Source organism: Malaya genurostris, chromosome 2 (assembly GCF_030247185.1).
Source record: "Malaya genurostris strain Urasoe2022 chromosome 2, Malgen_1.1, whole genome shotgun sequence".
Lineage (NCBI taxonomy): Eukaryota > Metazoa > Arthropoda > Insecta > Diptera > Culicidae > Malaya > Malaya genurostris.
In genome coordinates, this window is record NC_080571.1 from 84,569,133 (window position 1) to 84,590,115 (window position 20,983).

The window sequence follows — 20,983 nt, forward strand, 5'->3', positions numbered from 1 at the left end:
TTAATTCGTGAACATGTTTCTACCTGTTTATGTTGCTTACATGTTAGAACATATGTTCGACCGCATATGGTCAAAGACTAAAATTTCTATTCAATCAATCACTCACAATTCGCCCATTCTCTCATTTCCGGTTCATAACTTTTGGATGGGTGATTGAAAAGCTTGCTGTATGCGACCGGTCTTTTTACGCTTAGTTGGCCAAGTTACCATCACGGTTTGCTTCTTAAGTTTTTCGTCCCGGTAGGTTAGAACGGAACATTGGTCAGTGTACGTATAATATCTAACTATTTATTACTGTTTGCTGTAATGATTATCATGTGCTCGATGGCGATGGATGAAAGCGTACTGCTTGCTTTATGACACGGATCGAAAATAGTGTGCATAATTGAAAACTCAACGGAGATGATGTCAATCCGTACGGTACGTGCCTATTATTTCTAACATCACCAATCGGAAGTTGAGTCCTGATTTGGTTGATCGATTAGGTGCGATATAAGGTGATGGCACATTTTATGCTGTACCATTGTGGGATTGACAAGTCAAAATTTAGGACTGACCGACGGTCAATCGATTGCGAATGTTTTCGTAATTGGATACACTGCATGCGCTTATCTCTTGTTCAGAGATGGCAAAATAGATTTTCAACGTCTTTCGTATTGTAAGGTGTGCATCGTGTTCGTTTCAGTCAAATCCAATTTTCCAAACAGTTTACTGGTGCTTTTCATATAGACTTTAACAATTTGCATTGTGTTGTGACGAAGATTTTAGCGGATTGCACACTGATATCATCATGCTTTCTGCCGATTAATAAATAAGAGTTGCTTAGGAAATAGTGTAGTACCTTGTTCGTTGGGACGAAATAGAAGAAAATTAATAATGATTTGATTCAATGCCAACTAGCTCGACAGAAACAATTTGCAAGCTAAACACTAAAATATGATTTTCTTATGGTTTAAAATTTTTATATCATTTAGATTAATCGTTCTTGGATGTGGAGATTTGTCAATACAATGCCATTTAATGAAAAGCTTAGTTCTTCTTAGTTCAGGTCTGAATAAAGAAAAAAGAAAAGGATTACTTTTAGTTGTTTTTTTTTTTGGAAAAAGATATACTTAGAGACAGGACTCGAACCTACGCGTTACCATTTCCGCCACGCTGAGCTCACTCAATCAATTTATCACTCAATTTACTCTAAAAACTTAACTTAGTTATGGCGACATTACGTCAAACCAACAAAAATTAATAAAAACAGTTACGGTTTGATTTTCCCGTACCAATCTGCTTCTGGTATGAAAGAGCAGACTACCAAACAGCCTTCATAGGGTCTGTTGCTGACGATAGACAGGCAGCGACTGGCACAGTAGAGAAGGCATCAAATGATTATAAATATACTCTCCTACCCAGTGGTTGAGCGGAAAAATAGGTATAGAGCGAGAAAACTAGTGATTGTTATCTGATGAACAGAGATGTTTGGATATATGATACCGTTTGTGAGGCGGCTAGGATTTAGGCCATGTTCGATATACGCTTACCAGACCCAGTCGTGTGGTAGAGCCGTGTCTATCACACTGCTTAGGGTGGCGGAATGGTAACGAATAAGAACGCAGGTTCGAGTCCTATCTCTGAGCGTATCTTTTTCCAAAAAATCATCTTTTCTGTGAGTTTCTCATTCATTTGGCTTCTCCAATATATGTTTCCACTCAGTTCCAAAAGCTGAACTTATTTATGGCGACTTTACGTCAAACCTACTAAAATTAATAAACCGCTCAAAAATGTTTTTTTACGTCAAACCAACTAAAGTTGACATTTGTTCGAGTTAGCGCGAAATATGTCAAAAAAAATTTTTGACTTGAATCTTACATACTGAGCTTCTAATTTAGGGACGTTGAATAAAATTTTCTGTTTTTAAATCATGTGCCAGAGAATATTGATTCTTAAATATTGCCATTAAATTGGTTTTGAGTTAATAAATGGATTTAATTTTGCGTGTAGCATTTGCCATTTTGTTCAATGGAAAAATGAACGCGTTTGAAGAAGTAACAACTTTTGAAGTATTCGATGATTCAGAACTATCTGCACTATTGAAATCGTTCGAATTGTGTGTTTCCATAGTGAAAGCTTTCATAGGTTAGGTATATTAGAAATTATGCAGGCCCGTACTGTTACCTTCTTGGGACGCGGCTGCTCTTAGCCCCCGAGGATGAAGTTAACCTGTTCTGGAGGAGAACGGGTTCTAAGCCCCAACGTCTGCTATGCACGTTCCGGGGTGGGCACACATGGCCTCTTTTTTGGTCCTCGAGTCCCAGGGTCGTATTTGAGTTGTTTGCCTTACTGTAGACTGATCCTATCGTATGGTTAAACGTATGGTTATTATCATTTATTTTACCTCGGTTTCATCCTTCATTTCATATCACAAAGTACACACCAAAAAATTTGAATTTTACGGGTGACTTGATCTTCCAAACGATGTAATTCATAAAGACCTAATATATCAAATGACGGAAAATTTCATTTGTGATGACTTAATGTTAGATCAGCATGGTTTCGACTGTAACTTGACTGTATTAATTTAAATGCCCCTTTTATCAGCCAAACAGATGTGTGCTTCTATGGCTCAACCGATTAACAGGCGTACTTTGTGATCCAATAATTCTCGGTTCAAGTCGTGGCGGTCTTTTCTTGATTTTTATTTCAATGAATTTTATGTCATGGAATTTACGACACAATATTGAATGTTCTTCCATGTAAATTTGCGTGAACCGCAACGCTCCATTTATGTGCATCTAGTAAGATGTAAAATCGCAGGGTTTTTCGAAGTGTGTACGTCTATTAAGGAGTGTATCGAAAAGTAGTTAGCAACATTGATTATTGAATAAAAAAGCAAAAAAAAACATATTTTGACATCAGTTTTCGATATATTGTAGAAAAATTACATTATTATACATTTCACTGATTATATTAAAGAAAATCCTAGTTTCTGTGAAACACTCGCACTTTGGACTTGACATTCTTCATTAAATTCTGCACAGTTACTTTTGTGACTTTCCTGATGGCAGTTGTCCAGTTTATTTTAACTCCTGCATGTTTTGGGGCAATGTACCTTCCTTCTGAAAGTGCCGCTTGACAATTGCCCAATACCTTTCAATTGGTCGAAGATCCGGGCAGTTCGGTGGATTGATGTCCTTTTCCACGAATTCTACATTATTTTTTGACAACCACTGTAGAACGGAGTTGGCGTAGCGGGCTGAAGCCAAATCCAGCCAGAAGAGAGGAGGAGCCTTATGCTTTCTGTACAGTAGCAGTATTCTCTTCTTCAAACATTCTTCCTCGTACACCTTGGCGTTAATTGTGCCCTTCGTGAAGAAAATCGACGACCGCAAACCACAGGTACAAAATGCTTGCCAGACCAACACCTTCTGCCCAAACTTTTCCATCGTCACCGTGGTGTCAGCGTCGTCCAGGTCCTGGTACACCGATTTCGTATAATATAGCGGTCCGGGCAGTGCTCGAAAGTCTTCCTTGGCGTAGGTTTTGTCGTCGATCAGGATGCATTCGTCTTTATTCTGTAGAATCCGGTTATACAGTTTTCGCGCTCTTGTTTTGGCCTAAACTTGCTGTACCAGGGACTTCTTCGGCACCTTCTGTTTCTTGTACGTTTTCAGGGAGTTCCGAACTTTGATCCATTGAATCATCCCGATGCTGGTGTTGAACTGCTTGGCCAAATCCCGCGTCGACGCCGATGGGTTTTTCCTGATGTACTCAACCACTTTCAAGTCCCGGCCGGGCTGGCTGGGACCCGTTTTCCTACCGGATCGGGGCAAATCCTTCATGGAAAGGGTCTTATCGAACTTCTCGATAATATTTTTGACACTGGTGTGGTGCACTTTCACCCGTTTTGCAATTTCGTTGTACGTGACACCACTTTCTGAGCACCAAGTGTGCAGAATTTTGTTTCGCGTTTCCGGATCAATTCAACTCATCATTGAAGCGATAAACCGTACCGAAACCAATCGATTGCGCAGCTGTTATTGACATGTAAACAAACATGTCACCACAAAACACACTGCAAACAATTAAGCCATTTTAGAGTAATAACTGTTTGAATGTTGCTAACTACTTATCGATACACTCCTTAATCGGCTGAGCCATGGAAGCACACATCTGCTTGGCTAGTAACAGGTGCATTCAAATTCATACATTCACACCTGCTAGCAGAATGCAAGTTACAGTCGAAACCAGTAAAATTCAAGCCAATCTAACATTAAGTTATTACAAATGAAATTTTCCGTCATTTGACAAATTAGTTTTTTATCAATTACATCGTCATCGTCAATTAAGGAGCAAGACTCATTGCAAGCGTATGAGTAATGTCAACAATGTGTGCGTAAAAACAAATTCCGGCGCTTCTTTTCCTGATTTTAATCAATAAATCTTCCATATGATTGAAAAATAAACCAATCGGTTCATTCTGCTTCAAATTGCAATCTAAGAAAAGCGAAAATCTTAGTCTAAAACTCTTCCGCTTTCCTCAAAACTGCTCCAGAAAAAATATTTCAGTTTCAGCTTACGTTCACTAACACATTTGATTAGCAACAAACACATTCCTATATGGATTTCCTCTTGCAGCAATTATTGCGATATAAAGATTTACGTACCTTCTAGAGGTAAACCCGAAAAAAGGAACCTTTAATTTAACACGCGAAAGGCAATGGATATGGAATGTTGTCGTAAAACTATTTATTTTTCCGGAAAACTGCTTTTGTAACAGAAAATATTTAGTTTTGTTTATTTTGTGTAGCGCAATCTAATACAAATCCATTGAAGCAGTGTTGCTAACTTTTTTATTAGGGAATTGAAATCTACATTCATAAAATGTAAGCAATTTTCCATCAAACGTTGGTAAAAAATTCATCAAAACTGATATTTCATCCAAAAAGTCTGACTTAACGTTCGTTTGAGAATAAATTATTGCTAAAAAAGATTGTTTGAAACTCAATCGTGCAAGCCACTTTGATAAACTGGTTGCACTGCATATATGAATACATAGATCTATGACATACGTACCAAATAAAATGTACGTTATACACAAATTACCAACACAAATTAATTTGGTTTACTCTTGATCCTTAAGTCATCTGTAAAATTCAAATTTTTTTGGTGTGTATTTAGATTTTCGTTATGATCATGTAAACTCAAATGAATGTACACAGACAAAATTATGGATTTTACAGGTAACATAATTCTACGAACGACACAATTCATAACTAATTAACTTGTCAAGTGACGCAATATTCCATTCGTAAAGAATTTCACTGATTCCGAGTGTAATTTGCAATCGGCTACCAAGTGCCGCTGTATGTATTTATATGTATCAATTATTCATTAAGCAGATATGTGCTTTTGTGGTTCAGTCGATTAGCGGCTTGTTTGTGATCCAATGTTTCTCGGTTTAAGCCGCATGCTATACACTTAAAAAATCCTGTGATTTTACATCTTATTAGATGCACATAAATGGAGCGTCGTAGCTCACGTAAATTTTCGTGAAAGAACATTTAATTTTGTGTCTAAAACTCCACGACATGAAATTCATTGAAATATAAAAAAAAAGAATACTGATAGCAACCGCCGCGACTTGAACCAAGAATCATTGGATCGCAAGTACGTCTGTTAATCGACTGAATTACATCGTATGACGGATTAAGTAACCTGTGGAATTCAAATTTTTTTGGAGTGTATTGCTATCGATCATCTGTTGATTTTTTAATTTTATTCGATTACAAGCCATGTAATTTTCAAATCACACAATTTTACGTGTTCTTGAATCTAAGTTTGTTTGAAATATGACACTCCATTTATGTGCATTTTATAAGATGAAAAATCACAAGATGTTTTGGAACTGTTTAGTTACTTAATTTTCGAATATATATAATTGTTGATTTAAGAAAGAGTAATAAAATTATTTTCTGTCAGAACGGATTGATCAATCCATCAATTTAACAACCTGAATGCTGAACATTAATGCTTTTCGTTAGAAATTCTATTATATTTAACACAAACTAAACTTATTCACCAGTGATCGACTCACCTGAAGATGAATTGGCACTTTCTTTACTGGTGCTGGGGCGGCCATCGTTCACAGGTTCCTAATCCAACGATGGTTCTGATTTTGATGTTGTTGCTCTTCGCTATTGCACTGATTTGAAGTTTTATTTATGCTGCAATCAGAAGCAAGTAGATGTTTTGATTACGATCGTTTCATCCTGTACCTGAGCACCATTTATATAATTTCCATGATCGTATCTCACAGCACCCAATCATTACCGTTTCCCGGCGTAGATCATTCCGTAGCACTTTCGATCAGCATTTTCAACACTTAACAAATGTTTGCCCTTTTTGATCACTGTTTGTCTATAATCGATTAACTTCTTCCCAAGTATTGAAAACACACACCAGCCCGATGATGGTCAGCCGGTCTGCTGCAGCGAACGTTACCAACCATCGACAAACCGACAAAACACTCTATTTTCAGTAATGTAATTCGTATGGTCTAACCTCAATTTTTTGACAATCTAGCAGTATTGTTTACAGTCATAGAAAAAATAAGGAAGAAATAAGGCAACTTGGTTCAACATAAGGCATAGTGTACGAGGACAGTACTTACTCATGCGGATGACACCTAATTGCTTCGCAAATAATCAAGCAGATGGAGCTAGTGTTACAACGTATTTTACTACCAATACGATTCCGAAATGGCACGTCAGTTTGTCGGTGCTTTACTGCTTCGCCAAACCCGTTCAAAGCAAGCATAAATGATAAAGAAAAACATACACCCCGTAGCCAGCATCCCAATTTAAGCCGCAATTCACTGCATTACCGAGCCGCGGGAAGTGAAAATTAGAAAACACAATATTTACTTCATCAGCTTGAGGTTCCGAGACCGGGCAAACGCCTCCCATTTTCGGTACTTCTGAGAAACCGTTCGATCTTCTCTTCGGTTGATGAGCTATCGTGCTGGGATCAAGTCAGTCAAGCTGATGGCCATCGAGAGCCATCATGTCGATTCGCACTGGTTCATCCTCGAATCGGACTACCGTTCGGGTTCGAAGCATTGAACTATCCATCGAGCAGTGGGAAATTAGTTTTTTTTCTCTTCGCTAGTTCATGGCATGCTTGGTACTTTGGGCTGTAAACCGTATCCATTTGCTGAATAGTGTTTTTTCGCGGTCCGTTGGATAGCTCGCAAAACGGTTGCAAATTAAACTGCACTTGACTGATGTGGATGCGGTTTCGCTTCACATAGCTTCCATAATCGAGGCACGAGTCGGCCGGTAATTCAATTACCTTTGTACGATGATACGCGGTCGGTTTTTTGTTGTTGTGTATTTTACCTCTAGCCTAGTTAAAATGCTCTGCCCATTGCAATTGGATGGCTAAGTAGAATAAATAGTTGAAATGACGAATGAGTAGTGGTAAGCTACCGGAAGGATCGTATGACGAACAAAGGACCGATTGGAATCGGATACGACACGACGGGGCGGGTGGAAGGTATCGGGTTGACTTTCATACGGTGAAGTGCGAGTGATGTAATATGACAAATAGGGCAACGGCTCCCTATTTCATCTGAGCTCCTATTTCCATCTCATCCCTTCACCTCATAACTTTGAATATGAATTATATTTTACAACTTACCGGAAACAAACTGTGAAATGTTTTAAAATGATTTGAAAAGCTATTGTCACACTTTCCTATTGAAAGAAATGGTTTTAAATTCTTCGGTGATCGATTTTTTCGTTTAAAATAAACTCACTTTTCGATTTAGGACACATTTTCGTCTCAAGATTTACAGTTCGTCATGTTTCTGAATATCTACTAATCGATTCGTCTCAAAACATGATCACTATTTTGCACAATTACACTACCATTGAATGCTGGATGACTTCATAATTAGTTATGTTCACTTGCCACTTGTTTAGTTAACGATTAAAAACTTCAAAAATTACCCGACAAGCAATAAAAGTCTTAAAAAATATGAGATGAAAGTTTTTCACTTCGTTTATTTGATTGCGCTTTGTTTTCATCTCATTTGGTTTCGCAAAGTTGCCAAGTTATCTCATAATGTTACAAAACAAAAATTGTTTATCTTCCTCAAATTATCATCAAAAAATATGTTTTTGGTATCCGTGACATTAGTTTAATTATATTATTGATATTAATATTTCAATAAAACTGTTTCAGCTTCGAATATTACCAGAAAGAACGTGTTAAATACTAATGAAATAACCATTGTGGCAAATCTAGTAGCACTGGTTTCATTCCGCTATACGCCAAAATAACGCTGTGAAGTGTGTGTGTGTTTCATCGGCTGTGCACAGAGATGCCAGATATTTTCATAGAAAATATGTATTGCTTTGCATAGGAAGTATATATCTGTTCTATCTGTTTTCACTAATAAAATGATGTTAAAAGATAGTTCTTTAGTTCTCCGTAAGCCATTGCCCCATTAATTAGATAATTGGATACGGTTGTATCGTTTGAGTTGTATATCTGGCAGCGGTAAGGCAGTCGGTCACCAGAATGTCTGCAAGCCATATTTTTCCAGCTGGCAGCGTTTACTCAGCCATCTGGCAGCCATGCTAATGCGGGTGAGAGTGTAATAGTGGAATATTTTGTTTTGATTGCTGTCGCCATTGCTAATTTATAGGATGAATAAAAGATCAACGATAGGATGGATAAAAATCCATTGAGATGAAATTAGGAGCAGAGTAGTGAAAACATCATTAGTGTTTTTAGCTGTTTTATAAATATTAGTTGAATTTTCAAGAAATGTGAATCAATTTTCAACGTGGAGCAAGGCGAATGAAGCAGTAATATGAAATAGTTACAGTGATTTTAGTGGCTAAATCGGAGTTTGAAGGCGACGTCCTTACAAATGAGATGAAATAGGGAGCCCTTACCCTAGCAAAACAAATTGGATCAGGGTTTAACGGACGCACCATCCCCGGCGGCTGTAATGTGGGTTTTCGTTTTAACTGCATTTGATTGTGAACACATGAATTATTCAATTGAAAAACCTTTTTAATGTCGAATCCTATAAATTGAATTTGGAACAAATTTAAAACAAATGTTGAACGAATCATGTTAAGCCGGGACATTATCAGATATACAATTTGAACTATTATTTCGCTGGATAGCTTCAAATATACTAATAAGTTCCATTGGAACTGCTCCAGATTATGTACTGCATTTATGATAATGCACTGAAGCTCACACACAAAAATTACAGAAGTTCTGACCGGCGTCGTCTCCGTCAGCAATTGACCTGTTTTGATTCAATTGTGTTTATTTAGCTGTCCCGGTGCGGTGTTTGTACTCTGAGCGATAAGATTGAACCGCTGATAAACAAACACCATGGCCTTGTTCATCGAGTCGATTGAATTAGTAGTGCATAGCCACCATGCGCCTACGAACAACAATTAGATTGAAGCATTCGATAGCACCGACTGTAACAAGTGAACCAGACAAAAGTCCAACACACGAACTTGGAACTATAGTTTGAAATTACGACAGATGAGCTGTTCCAACATTAGCAGATTGTGCTGAGTGAGACGACACCGGACGTAAACAGCAACGAACATAACTTTTGCAACTGCTGTCAATGTTATTAATACATGGGACGAGACAATTTTAATTGACGTTTGACGAATGATTGTAATCGGACTGATAATTGAGTTTGTTTTCGAACATGAAGGTCATGGATGTTTAGGTGGTATTTCATTTTACTGCGATTATGAGATTAGAAAATTTCAATCAAATTTTTATCTTGACCTAAGTCTTTTGATTGGGTCTGCGTTGCCAAAATAGATTAGATAGGAAAGATTTCATGTGTCATATTGAAAGCTCCGAAAACGTTTTTTTTTTGCGGTATGCTGATTACCAGTGTTGAGAAAAATTCTTAATTTGAAAATTGCGACTGAAATTTTTCACACAAAAATACAGGGTTGTGTATAAGACACGACCGATCATGATGACATTAAAAGTGCAATTTTGAAACACTCTCATAAACAGATTTAAATTTGAAAAAAAGAAAAATCTATTACAAAGCTAATTTTAAAAAGTTTAAATTTTCTCGATAAGCTTGTCGTAATTGTGCTAAGATTGACGCTATTTTTGTTATTTTCAGAACAATGGAACAAAAACATTTTCGTTTTTTAATTTTACACTGCTTTTTGATGAGAAAAAATATCGTTCAAGCAATGACTTGAAAAGTGTTGTGAAGACGTAGCTCCATCAGAAACAACAATAAAATGGCGGTTTGCTGACTTCGTTTTGAATTATCGAAAAGTGAAGTTGCGTGAGTTAGCTTTATTTTGTATATAAGCATTTGACTCTGAGAATCCAAGCAACCAGATGTTCCACAATCACTTAAAATATAAACTTTCTTACTGCTTAAGTTTTTGGTTTTGGCAAATTTCTCAAAATTTCCTAAAACCACCCGCGCGCATGGTACTTGGACGATGGCCTTTTAAAAGTACACGCGGAACTTTTGAGAACTTGAAAGTACGAGGTCTGTTCAAAAAGTTCCCGGAATTTTTTAATTGCGCGTCTGGAGAGTCCGGTGGTCAAATTTTTTTTTTTAATGTGTTGGTACATATGTCCCTAATGTATGGTGAAATTTTCAGCTGTATTCATTGTTTACATTCTGTCTTGTAGCGGCTGGTGTAGACGTGTTTTTTTAGCTCGGCGATTTTTGTTAGTTTAAACAATGGAAGAATTGAAGAGTCAAAGAATTTGTATTAAATTTTGCGTGAAAAATGAAATAAAGTGTAACCAAGTGTGCGGATTGTTACAGAGAGCCTACGGTGAGTCTGCTATGAAAAAAACAAGTGTTTACGAGTGGTATAAGCGTTTCCAAGATGGCCGCGAAGGCGTTGAAGACGACGAACGCTCCGGTCGACCCAGCACGTCAATAATCGATGAAAATGTGGGAAAAGTGGAAAAAATGATTATGGATGATCGCCGAATCACTATTAGAGAAGTTGCTGATGAAGTTGGCATATCAGTTGGCTCATGCCATCATATTTTTTCATATGTTTTGGGCATAAAACGAGTGGCAGCAAAATTCGTTCCAAAACTGATGAATTTTGATAAAAAAAAAACGCACTACCATCGCTCAGGAGCTGTTAAACGACGTCAACGACGATCCACATTTACTTGAAAGGGTCATAACTGGTGATGAAACATGGGTGTACGGTTATGATGTCGAAACAAAAGCACAATCGTCCACGTGGAAGCACCCAACGTCACCAAGACAAAAATCGCCGAGCTCAAAAAAACACGTCTACACCAGCCGCTACAAGACAGAATGTAAACAATGAATACAGCTGAAAAATTCACCATACATTAGGGACATATGTACCAACACAATAAAAAAAATTTTGACCACCGGACTTTCCAGACGCGCGCAATTAAAAAATTCCGGGAACTTTTTGAACAGACCTCGTATATAACAAGCTCCGCGTGAATTTTCTAGCTACTTAAGCAAACACGTGGTAATTTTTTGACTGTACGAAGTACAGAATAAGTTCCGCGTGAGCTTTCTCGCTGCATAGAAGCTGAACAATGTATTCTAGAAGCAGCTTAAAAGTTCGTTCGGTTGCGTCGCGCTAAAAGTTCGATTTGTGGTTTGTGGATAATTACTTTAAAAAATAGGCTGCTTAGAATGATATTGATAAACTTTGAAAGCTGCATAAGCCAAATCAGTCCCTTTTATCCGAACTTTTGGTTAGTTGGGAAGGTTCTATTCAAAGTGGGTGCCGCGTTTGCTCACTGTTGACCAAAAACGAGAACGTGTTGATGATTCTGAGCAGTGTTTGGCCTTGTTTAAACGTAACAAACAACAAATTTTGAAGCATAAAGTTAATTTCGAATAAAAAACATCGTGCTCTCTTTGTTAGGCCCGGGACTTTTCAGCCCATGTGTTAATATATCGTCGTCAAGTGCGTTCAAAAAGTGTTTATAATAATATTAATCACAAAAGTTATCCCTCGAACTTTCATTTCCGTTCGTAAACAGAAATTTCTGCTCACGACAAGCGCCAACGGTGATTTGTTAGCTATGTTTGATGCATGTCATTATGTAACGTTGAATAATGGTCGTACGTGAAGTTCACAACAGATTGATGTTTCCGAAAAGCCTGTATTAAAATTTTCAACGCTGATAGATATCTACAGATCTCTGCTTTCACTATGGATCTACTTCTTAGAACTTATGTATTTTGGTTTATTTTGAAATTGAGGAGTATTCAATTATAGTCATACAATTTTTGATTGCCACATCAAAGAAAAATATTTCTCGCCGGGTTTTTTCATTGTAAATCTACAATCTAATTGACTCCAATATCTAGGTTTTGATAAAATGCATTTACCCCTTAGAAATTGAAAGTACATGACGAACCATTTTCTTATTCTGTATTTTTCGGGTATATTTCGATTCAATACAGATTGACTTCAGATAAAAAAAACCTGTTTTAATCCACCTAGTGGTGTAATGATGCCTTTCTCATATCAATCATACTATCATATATAATACTATGGTATTCTTCAAAATAATTTTCTTCGATTCTTAAAAGAATAACCGAAATAACCGGAAGTCGGATCCAAATAACATTCAGGAATTTTGTATAGGACTACAATACCTTTCATTTAAATCTAAGTTCGTGAAAATCGGTTCAGCCATCTCCGAGAAAAGTTAGTGCAAAAAAACGTTACATACACACATACGCACATACATACACAGACATTTTGCGTACTCGACGAACTGAGTCGAATGTTATATGACACTCGGCCCTCCGGACCTAGGTTCAAAAGTCGGTTTTCACAGTGATTGCATAACCTTTCTATATGAGGAAGGCAAAACTGGAATCACTGATGCTGTATGATATTCAAGCTACCCTGATTGATTTGAACGAAAGATGTAACGAGTCGTTTCATTCCGATTTTTAATAGCAAAACTAACAATAGTGCAGGGTCGACGTGGATACACAATGGTTTGTATATAAAATGAATTTTTTGACAGCCTCCGTGTGTTTGTTTACAGTTTAAAAGTTTATCAGAAGTTCATTTCTCGAAAGAACAATGTATGGAACATTTGTAGAACTAATTTGATACTATTATTTTGCTCAAGAAAGTATGTTGATACGTTAAGGCGTTTAAGAGTTATGCAATATTATTGATTTTTTTGAGGGTATTTTTAAAACTAATTTAAATAAGTTGAAAAAATAACACCCTTCCAATTTTCTCCTAAATTTTTACTTATATTATGACCTTTCAGGAACCGCATAGGATACATTTTTATCGATCTGGCATCTAATGAATATTGATATTTGAAGCTTGACTAGTTTTTGATGAATAAACAATAACTTTTTACTGGTAGCTCATATGAAAAAGCTTGGTTGAGCCAAATTGTGCTCTATGATTAGTTCAACAACTCTTCTAAAGATAACTTTTCGATAGAACGTTCCACAAAAAAGTTAGAACAAAAAAAGTGATTTTTTGAGAGCCACCCTACTAGAGAGCAAATGTAGAGCTAGAGAGGTATTTTTTTAAGCAAAATTGCTCAAAATAAAATTTCCTGCAACTTTATTGTACAACGAAATCATTTTTGAGTTCAATTAAGAAAGTTAGATTTCAGATTTCCATCTAAATGAGTACCGCCCTAGTAACTTTTTTCATCAAAAGGAGCGCCATTTGATTACAAACAACTTTTGTGATGACACCAACTACAAAAAACTAATATTTAATAGTGAAAATATTTTTGTTTTGCTAATTTCCCGTTTCGGACCATAGTGCAATGTTGTGTATCTACAGTTGTACATATTTTTAAGACATGACGCATACGATTAATAAATGGCTTTGGAGTTTTTTGAGTGCCCTGCAGAATTTTCACGCACTCATTAATATATAAATTTTGTGGTTCCTGTTTAGGCATATATCATTTCTTGATAAAGCAGTCCTATTCGTCCAGTCATTTAATAGGAAATAATTATTGGAAACTATTCGCGAAATGGTTTACAGCTTTACTCAGAATTTTTTTTTGCCGGCATTTGACTGGAAAAAAATAACTGTTCTCCGCTACATTTTCCCACTGCGCAAATTACTCACTTACAAATGAATTCATTTTCCTCGGGAAGAATTATAAAATTTACGATCTCTTCCGAGGAGGGGGAGATATAACACCCTCGGTTCAATACTATTGCCATAGGATAAAAATATCGATCTTCATCGGTTCATGAACTTGCCGGTTTTGTCTTGTTGTCAGATGAGACAACACTCGGCGGTTTGATGTGTGTCGTGTTGATTCTGAACATGTGGAAAAGATTTCACGTTGGTATGGGCAATACTCTGTTGAACTAACGTCGAACTGCTACACCCTAGACCGGTGGTAAAACCGAATAACATTCTGGTGTCCGATAGCTGCCAGCCGCATAAAATTAAATACGCTTTAATACGCTATGTTCGTCGGGCCGCGCAATATCCACAACAATCGAGCGATTATGAACAAAAGTGAATATGCAGCGGTAGTTAGAATAGAAGTGAATAAACTAAAAATACGTTTCCCCTCAGGGTGAAAGAAAAGAATTTAAAATGAGACGTGAAACGTTCACACTTCCGTAGGCCCATGCAAGTCTACGAACCTAGCTGAACCGGGACGGCTGTCAAAGTGCGCAACAAACGAACGGAAAAACAACAACAAACTGTAATATCCAACTACAATACGATGACGGAGATGCTACCGCGCACACATTCAAAGAGAACATGATGCAGATCTCTCCGAGTGGGGGAAAAGCGTTTCGATGTATGCGGTGAATTTTTCATGCGTTCACCAACATGTCTCTATGGGACACAATGCTCATACTCGTGACATTAAATTCACCCCTTTTTTTCGCTTTCCCTAATTGTGGAAATGATTTCAGTTGTGCACCAAAATATCATTTATCGGTTTATCGGTATGGTTAGAGACTACTGCTCAACGATTCATTCGACTATTAGCTACTTTACTAGAACTGCAGTTTCACTTCTCGGCTTGCTGAAATTTTTTCTTTTAAACAAGGGGAGGACTGTATGAACGATCTAGACCTGTGCTAGTAGAGGAAGGTGGCAACTATTTTATGATAATGGGCGAGAATGCTGGTGCGCAGAAAATTCATGGGAGCGTAACAGTGAAACCACTTTTTATTTATCTTTCAGTTCGAAACGTTTCAAGTTCTCTGTTGGAACAGCAAAACGGAACAATCGCTGATAGGTGATTCCAGTTCTGGAATCGAGGGGAGCTTCCGAGCGATATGTATACTAGCGCGAGGTCGTTGAATTTGGTGTTGTGTGTAGTTAATAAAATAATTGGCAAGAACACTCATCCGAACTAGGGCGGTGGAAGGTTCGCTGTTATCCACTTTTCGCTGGCCTCCGTCTTCACACTGACCGTGCTGTGCTGTTCGCGATGCGGAATGATCTATTTGCAGTTTATTGAAACCACATGTTACATTCTTTCGTTGAGTTATTCTAATCACTTATTCCATTGAAAGCAACGGCTTGTAATTCTTTTTTCTCATTCATCACTTCAAACTCTATAATGGGCACGGCCGCATGCCGCATGAGAAAAAAACTTATAACACCGTCATAACTTTTCCCTTTTTTCACATTTCATATAACCATTGGAAACCCGGCTTTGGATGACCTTTTAATACGCCAAAACACGTACCGTATTGTAACACCAACGATAGCAGCTTTGATGGAACCAATCTAATGATTATACACTGCGAACAGATTAGTTTAATTGAATTTTTTCCTCACTTGGTGAAAAGAAAGAAATGAGCTATCTTTGCCTTCGGGAAAATCAACCACGAATCCAAACACTTCCACACGCGCCGCCAGAAAACCACGAACTGAAAGCATACAGTGAACGCGATGAACTCTCAGCCGTAGCAGGCGACGTCGCGTCGGCTGAATGGCGATACGCATTTCGGCGCCGCCGGTTCTGTGAGTACCTGATGCTCAGTGGGTGGTTGTGTTTGGTGTAGCGTCAGGTGAAGCGCGCTAGTAGTGAGTGCACCGCATGATGTTTACGACGAACTATAGTCTTTTTTCCATAGATACGGCGAATGTTCAGCAACAATGATGTCATTTTTATCTATTGTCTGGGTTGGAGAGCGATACATCTTCGGGGCGCTTGTATTGGAATCCAGGTGTCGTACTTTTGAGCCCCAACCTGGAACGATGCCTTTCAAAGCCATCCATTTTGACGTAGGACTACGTCGTATTTTACTATGCTCACCTGGGTGCATTTTAAAGATTTTACAACACGAAAGTGTTACGAAATTACTCAAGATTTGATTTCCTAATAATTTATTCCCTATTTTATTATTTTCTCTAATTTTTTCTTGAGACGAAAAAGAACGAAGAAGTACACACTTAAATTTTCTTGCTGAATCTCGGCAAAAAAATGCCGAAATTTGCACAGCCGAGTGATTGGTAATCGTCTTGGCAAAATGTATAATTACCGAGAATCTCGGCAATTCAAAATTTGTTAACTGTCAATTATTGCCGAACTTGTCAGTAGAAATTTTGCTGTCAGCTCGGCAAAAGTTATCAGGATGGGATAATGAATTGCCGAGTCCAGTGAAGTCCGAGCTCAGCACACCAGCTGCTCTATACCTGCAGTGTGTGCCTATTAAACCCGTGTGCTGTGCTTTTTCAAACCAGACTCATGAGCGTGTGCCATTTGTGTAGTCCACCTACTGACAAGAGACAAGACAAGAGCGGACACTGTGTGCTTTAATTCACTAAGAAGAAAAACGGCTTGATGCAGATTTCAATTACATAGTGCTGCCTCTATAAACATTTATTACAAATGAGATTGAAAAAGAGTGAAACATTCTCAGAAAATGTTCATTTTCGTTGGTGAGCTAAAATTATACATTTTAATAAACTTGTTTTCTGATTTTCTTTATACTTGGCATCATTGCTCGCGTACCCTGCAAAAGTTTTTTCTGTTCACAATGTGCAGGTAGCAACATCAAAATCAGCCAATCAGAAACTGGTCCATTTTGGAACAAAAGCAGCCCCACAGATGTCAGGTCTTGTCTTAGGATAGACCCTGTTGCACGCAGGGATGCCAGGTTCACATATAAATCTGTGTTTCACAGATTTTCAAGTTTTCAGATTTTAAAAATGGCACATATTTTCAAAGATTTCTGATTTCTGAAAATGTTCACAGATTTTCACAGATTCAGAAATCAATCACAGATTTTTGAAATCGATCACATTGTAGCACCAAAAAGTACAGACCGGTTGGTAATAATGAGACCTTTTTTTTGCTCACCAACATGATTTCGGTCAGCTATTATGGTACGGGAAACGTGTACACAAATTTTGCACAGACAGGTTTTTGGTTTTTGGATTAATCACAGATTTTTGAAATAATGACCTGGCATCTCTGGTTGCACGTTTGCTAGCTTCAGTCAATGATAATCCATGAACGGAGACACATCGGGTTTGCGCAGGCTTCCATCTACGGACAGTTGAACTACACCCGGCATCATTCAACTGGTGCTTCAGACAATGACGAATGTCAGGTTCCGTTCTTCAAGCGTAAACGCAGAAAAACAATTAGTTCTTCAGTTAGCATATCTGCTGTTGTACATTCGCAGTGTGAGTATTCGCTTCAAACAAGAGCCATTACGTCATCCGAAAACGAAAAGTCGACTATTAAGCTTAAGAAGGTGAAAATCATCAATTTAATGCAAATCCAGAATAATTTCTGCTTTGAGAGCTTTTCACAGTGAGAGAATCGAACCAAACGAGTGCAAATGAGGCCAGCATTTGGCAGCATCGCATTCAGAAAATATGCTCCGAACGGCTCTTAATATCGTAGAAAATAACACCTTCTGAAAGCCAGAAATAAACCCCGCGGTTACATCATTCAGCTGCTGGTAGTTTGCGTGGGAGTAACAGAAAAAAAACCTTTTTTTATCCATCTAGTGGTGTAATGATGCCTTTCTCATATTAATTTTATTTTAAAAAATATCACTAGAAGATTCTGTGAAGATTTTTTTTCAAACTTGAATATAATAAGAAACTCTCTTTGAGTATAAACTAACATTAACCTTTTCAATTTGTAAACAGTTATGTCAAGTTAGTAAGAATTTTTCTTTATCTTGCATCGTCGCACTAAATGATTAAACACACTTTACCCTATAGTTCTGGAACCGGAAGTCGGACCCGGATGAAATTAAACAGCAAGCTATGAGATGTTTGTGGAACTCGATCAAATAATCTGAGAAAATTGAGCGAGTCTCGTTTTAAACTTACTCAACTTTTTTTACCACTGAAAAAATGTAAATTGCATATATTCGTATTGCACGCTATACGAAATTGATTTTGAGTTTTGCATCGTCAATTCGTCATTTTGAGTGACGATTTGAATGTCTTGACACTCATCGCCCTATAATTTCAGAACCGGAAGTCGGATCTGGATGAAATTGCACAGTATATTTAAAGACAATGAGAGCTTTAATTTAAATCGTGATTGGTGGAAATTGGCTCAACCGTGGCTGAGAAATTGAAGTGAGTTCCGTTTTTGAAGATTTTCTTCACTATTATCGGTGCTTTCGAAAGCCGGAATCGGGGACTAGTAGTCCCAGAGTAGTTTTACATATTCATTTACTAACAACATCTGCCAACTAGATAAATTTAGCAGCAAGTTTCATATAAATGTTCACCTCGTTTCGCCCTCGATTGTGAAAAAATACTCATGAAATTGAAAATTTTCACTAATCGCACTATAATACCGGAACCGGAAGTCGGATCTGGATCAACTTTTCGGAAACTTTCCAAAGAATTTTAAGACCTTTTATTTGCTTCTTAGTTTGTGAAAATCGATTAGGAAATTTCCGAGAAAATTGAGTGCGCATTTTTTAATAAGCTTGCACATATTTCCTTGTAATTCCGGAACCGGCAGTCGGAAATTCAAAGAAAATAAACACTACAAGGATCAGCCCTATGAGGTTGTTCGAGCCATTGATGGGGAACAAGGCAACCAAAATTTCTAATGATCTACAATCAAACAGTTCAATCAATCGTCACACTTTTGAATCCGCAATTGCACGAGAGTCTGCTTAGATTGATCTTGATTAGGAACCAAAACCGATCATTGTTTGTTTTATAGCCGACGAAATTACACCAATATCCCAAATTTATGCAATTATATCAAAATTTATCGTGGGGTAGTTGACAATTTCTCAGGCAAAACGACATAACATGAAATTTCATCCGAGCTTGCATGACACAAGATCAGAGCATACCAATTAAAACTTCAAATCGTTTTATGGCACTTTTTGTCTTACTGTCTAGCAACAACCTACCTCTAGCATGCTACGCGTAGGACTAAAACGTTAACTATAATTTCGCTTCTATTTATGAATTCGTGTGCTTCCAACAGTTTCGCTTTTGCATAGATTGACCAATCAGATTCACTTTTATATATCGCTTACTGCTTCAAAACCGTCATCTATGGCAGGGAAATCCGATATGCCGTAGATGTTTAGCAGACAAAATAGGACACTGCTCGCTACTAATCTAAATTTCAATCATTTATAATTGAAAATACGTGACTTGATACATTCAAATTGAATCTTAGAAATAAAATTAATAATTGATACAAAATATACTGAGCTGTAAGTGTTTAAAACCTGACCATATTTCTACGTGTATTTTTCTTTGAGTTTCTGATTTGCACCCCTATATAGAAAATAAAGATGTGTTCCACATAAAAAAAATATGAGGCCATAATACCTTTCATTTGCATCTAAGTTTGTGAAAATCGCCTTTGAATTAACTTGTTTTAATGATAGTACACTAGTTTCTGTGAAAATAACAGTCAATTATTATTAATGAGAATCATCGGAATGGTGTTTAAAGTATGTGTATTCAAACATTCTTCATATTTTCAGACGATTTTGATCAAACTAATGTGCTATTAAACCTGAAAAATCTCGTAATGAATTTTTCTTGAATATTTGCAATATGGCATCGATGATAAAGTTTGCTTCATTTAGAATTGGAACAAACTTTTGCTCATATTGTGGCGCTCCTGGTGGACGGATTTGGAAGTCGACTGTACTTTGTAAACAATCAACTGTACTTTGAATCGACTGTACTTTGTAAACAATCAACATGAAAGCCGAAAGAAGGGAAAAAATTGTGCACGGTTATTTGGAAAATCCATTGTGGTCTGCATTTAGGCTAGCTAAACAGCTGAAATTGCCCAGAAATACCGTATGGTGCGTTATCAAATGGTATAAGGAAACATTGACGACGATTCAGAAGCCTCAAGCCAATCGCCGGAGTGGAATCGTCGACCGGAAACTGCGTGGTAAGATTTTGAAGACGATTAAGAGGAATCCTAATCTGTCGGACCGTGATTTGGCCAGAAATTTCGGTGCTGCCCATAGTACCGTGAGGAGAACTTGACTCCGGGAAGGAATCAAGTCGTATCGAGCTAGCAAACAGCCAAATCGGACCATAAAACAGAATAGTGTGGTCAAAATTCGTGCTCGGAAACTATATGACCAGATGCTGACCCAGTTCAACGGGTGTCTTCTGATGGACGATAAAACTTATGTCAAAGCTGACTTCGGGCAAATCCCTGGTCAAAAATTTTACTTGGCACGGCTGGAGGGGATGTTCCAGCTAAATTTAAATTTATTTTTGCCGACAAATTTGCAAGAAAATTTATGATTTGGCAGGGCATTTGCAGCTGTGACAAAAAACGAAAATTTTCGTTACAAATAAGACAATGACATCGGAACTATACCAAAAAGAGTGTATCCAAAAACAAAATTTGCGTTCATTCAATCCCACGATCATCCCGTAAAGTTTTGGCCAGATTTGGCAAGCTGTCATTACAGAAAAGTCGCTCAAGAATGGTA

General features: G+C 37.5%; 1 protein-coding gene across 2 annotated transcripts in view; it reads right to left on the reverse strand.

Annotated features, from left to right (window-relative positions):
• LOC131432795 (dihydropyrimidinase) overlaps window positions 1-15,930 on the reverse strand; it is a 59,398-nt gene extending 43,468 nt beyond the window's left edge. For both annotated transcript variants that reach the window (XM_058599315.1, XM_058599314.1), the window contains exons 1-2: window positions 15,757-15,930; window positions 6,086-6,215 (exon numbers count right to left, since the gene is read on the reverse strand). In XM_058599315.1, the coding sequence (XP_058455298.1) occupies window positions 6,086-6,130 (45 nt within the window). In that variant the 5' untranslated portion in view covers window positions 6,131-6,215; window positions 15,757-15,930. The remainder of the gene's footprint in view (window positions 1-6,085; window positions 6,216-15,756) is intronic.
• Window positions 15,931-20,983: the final 5,053 nt, after the last annotated feature.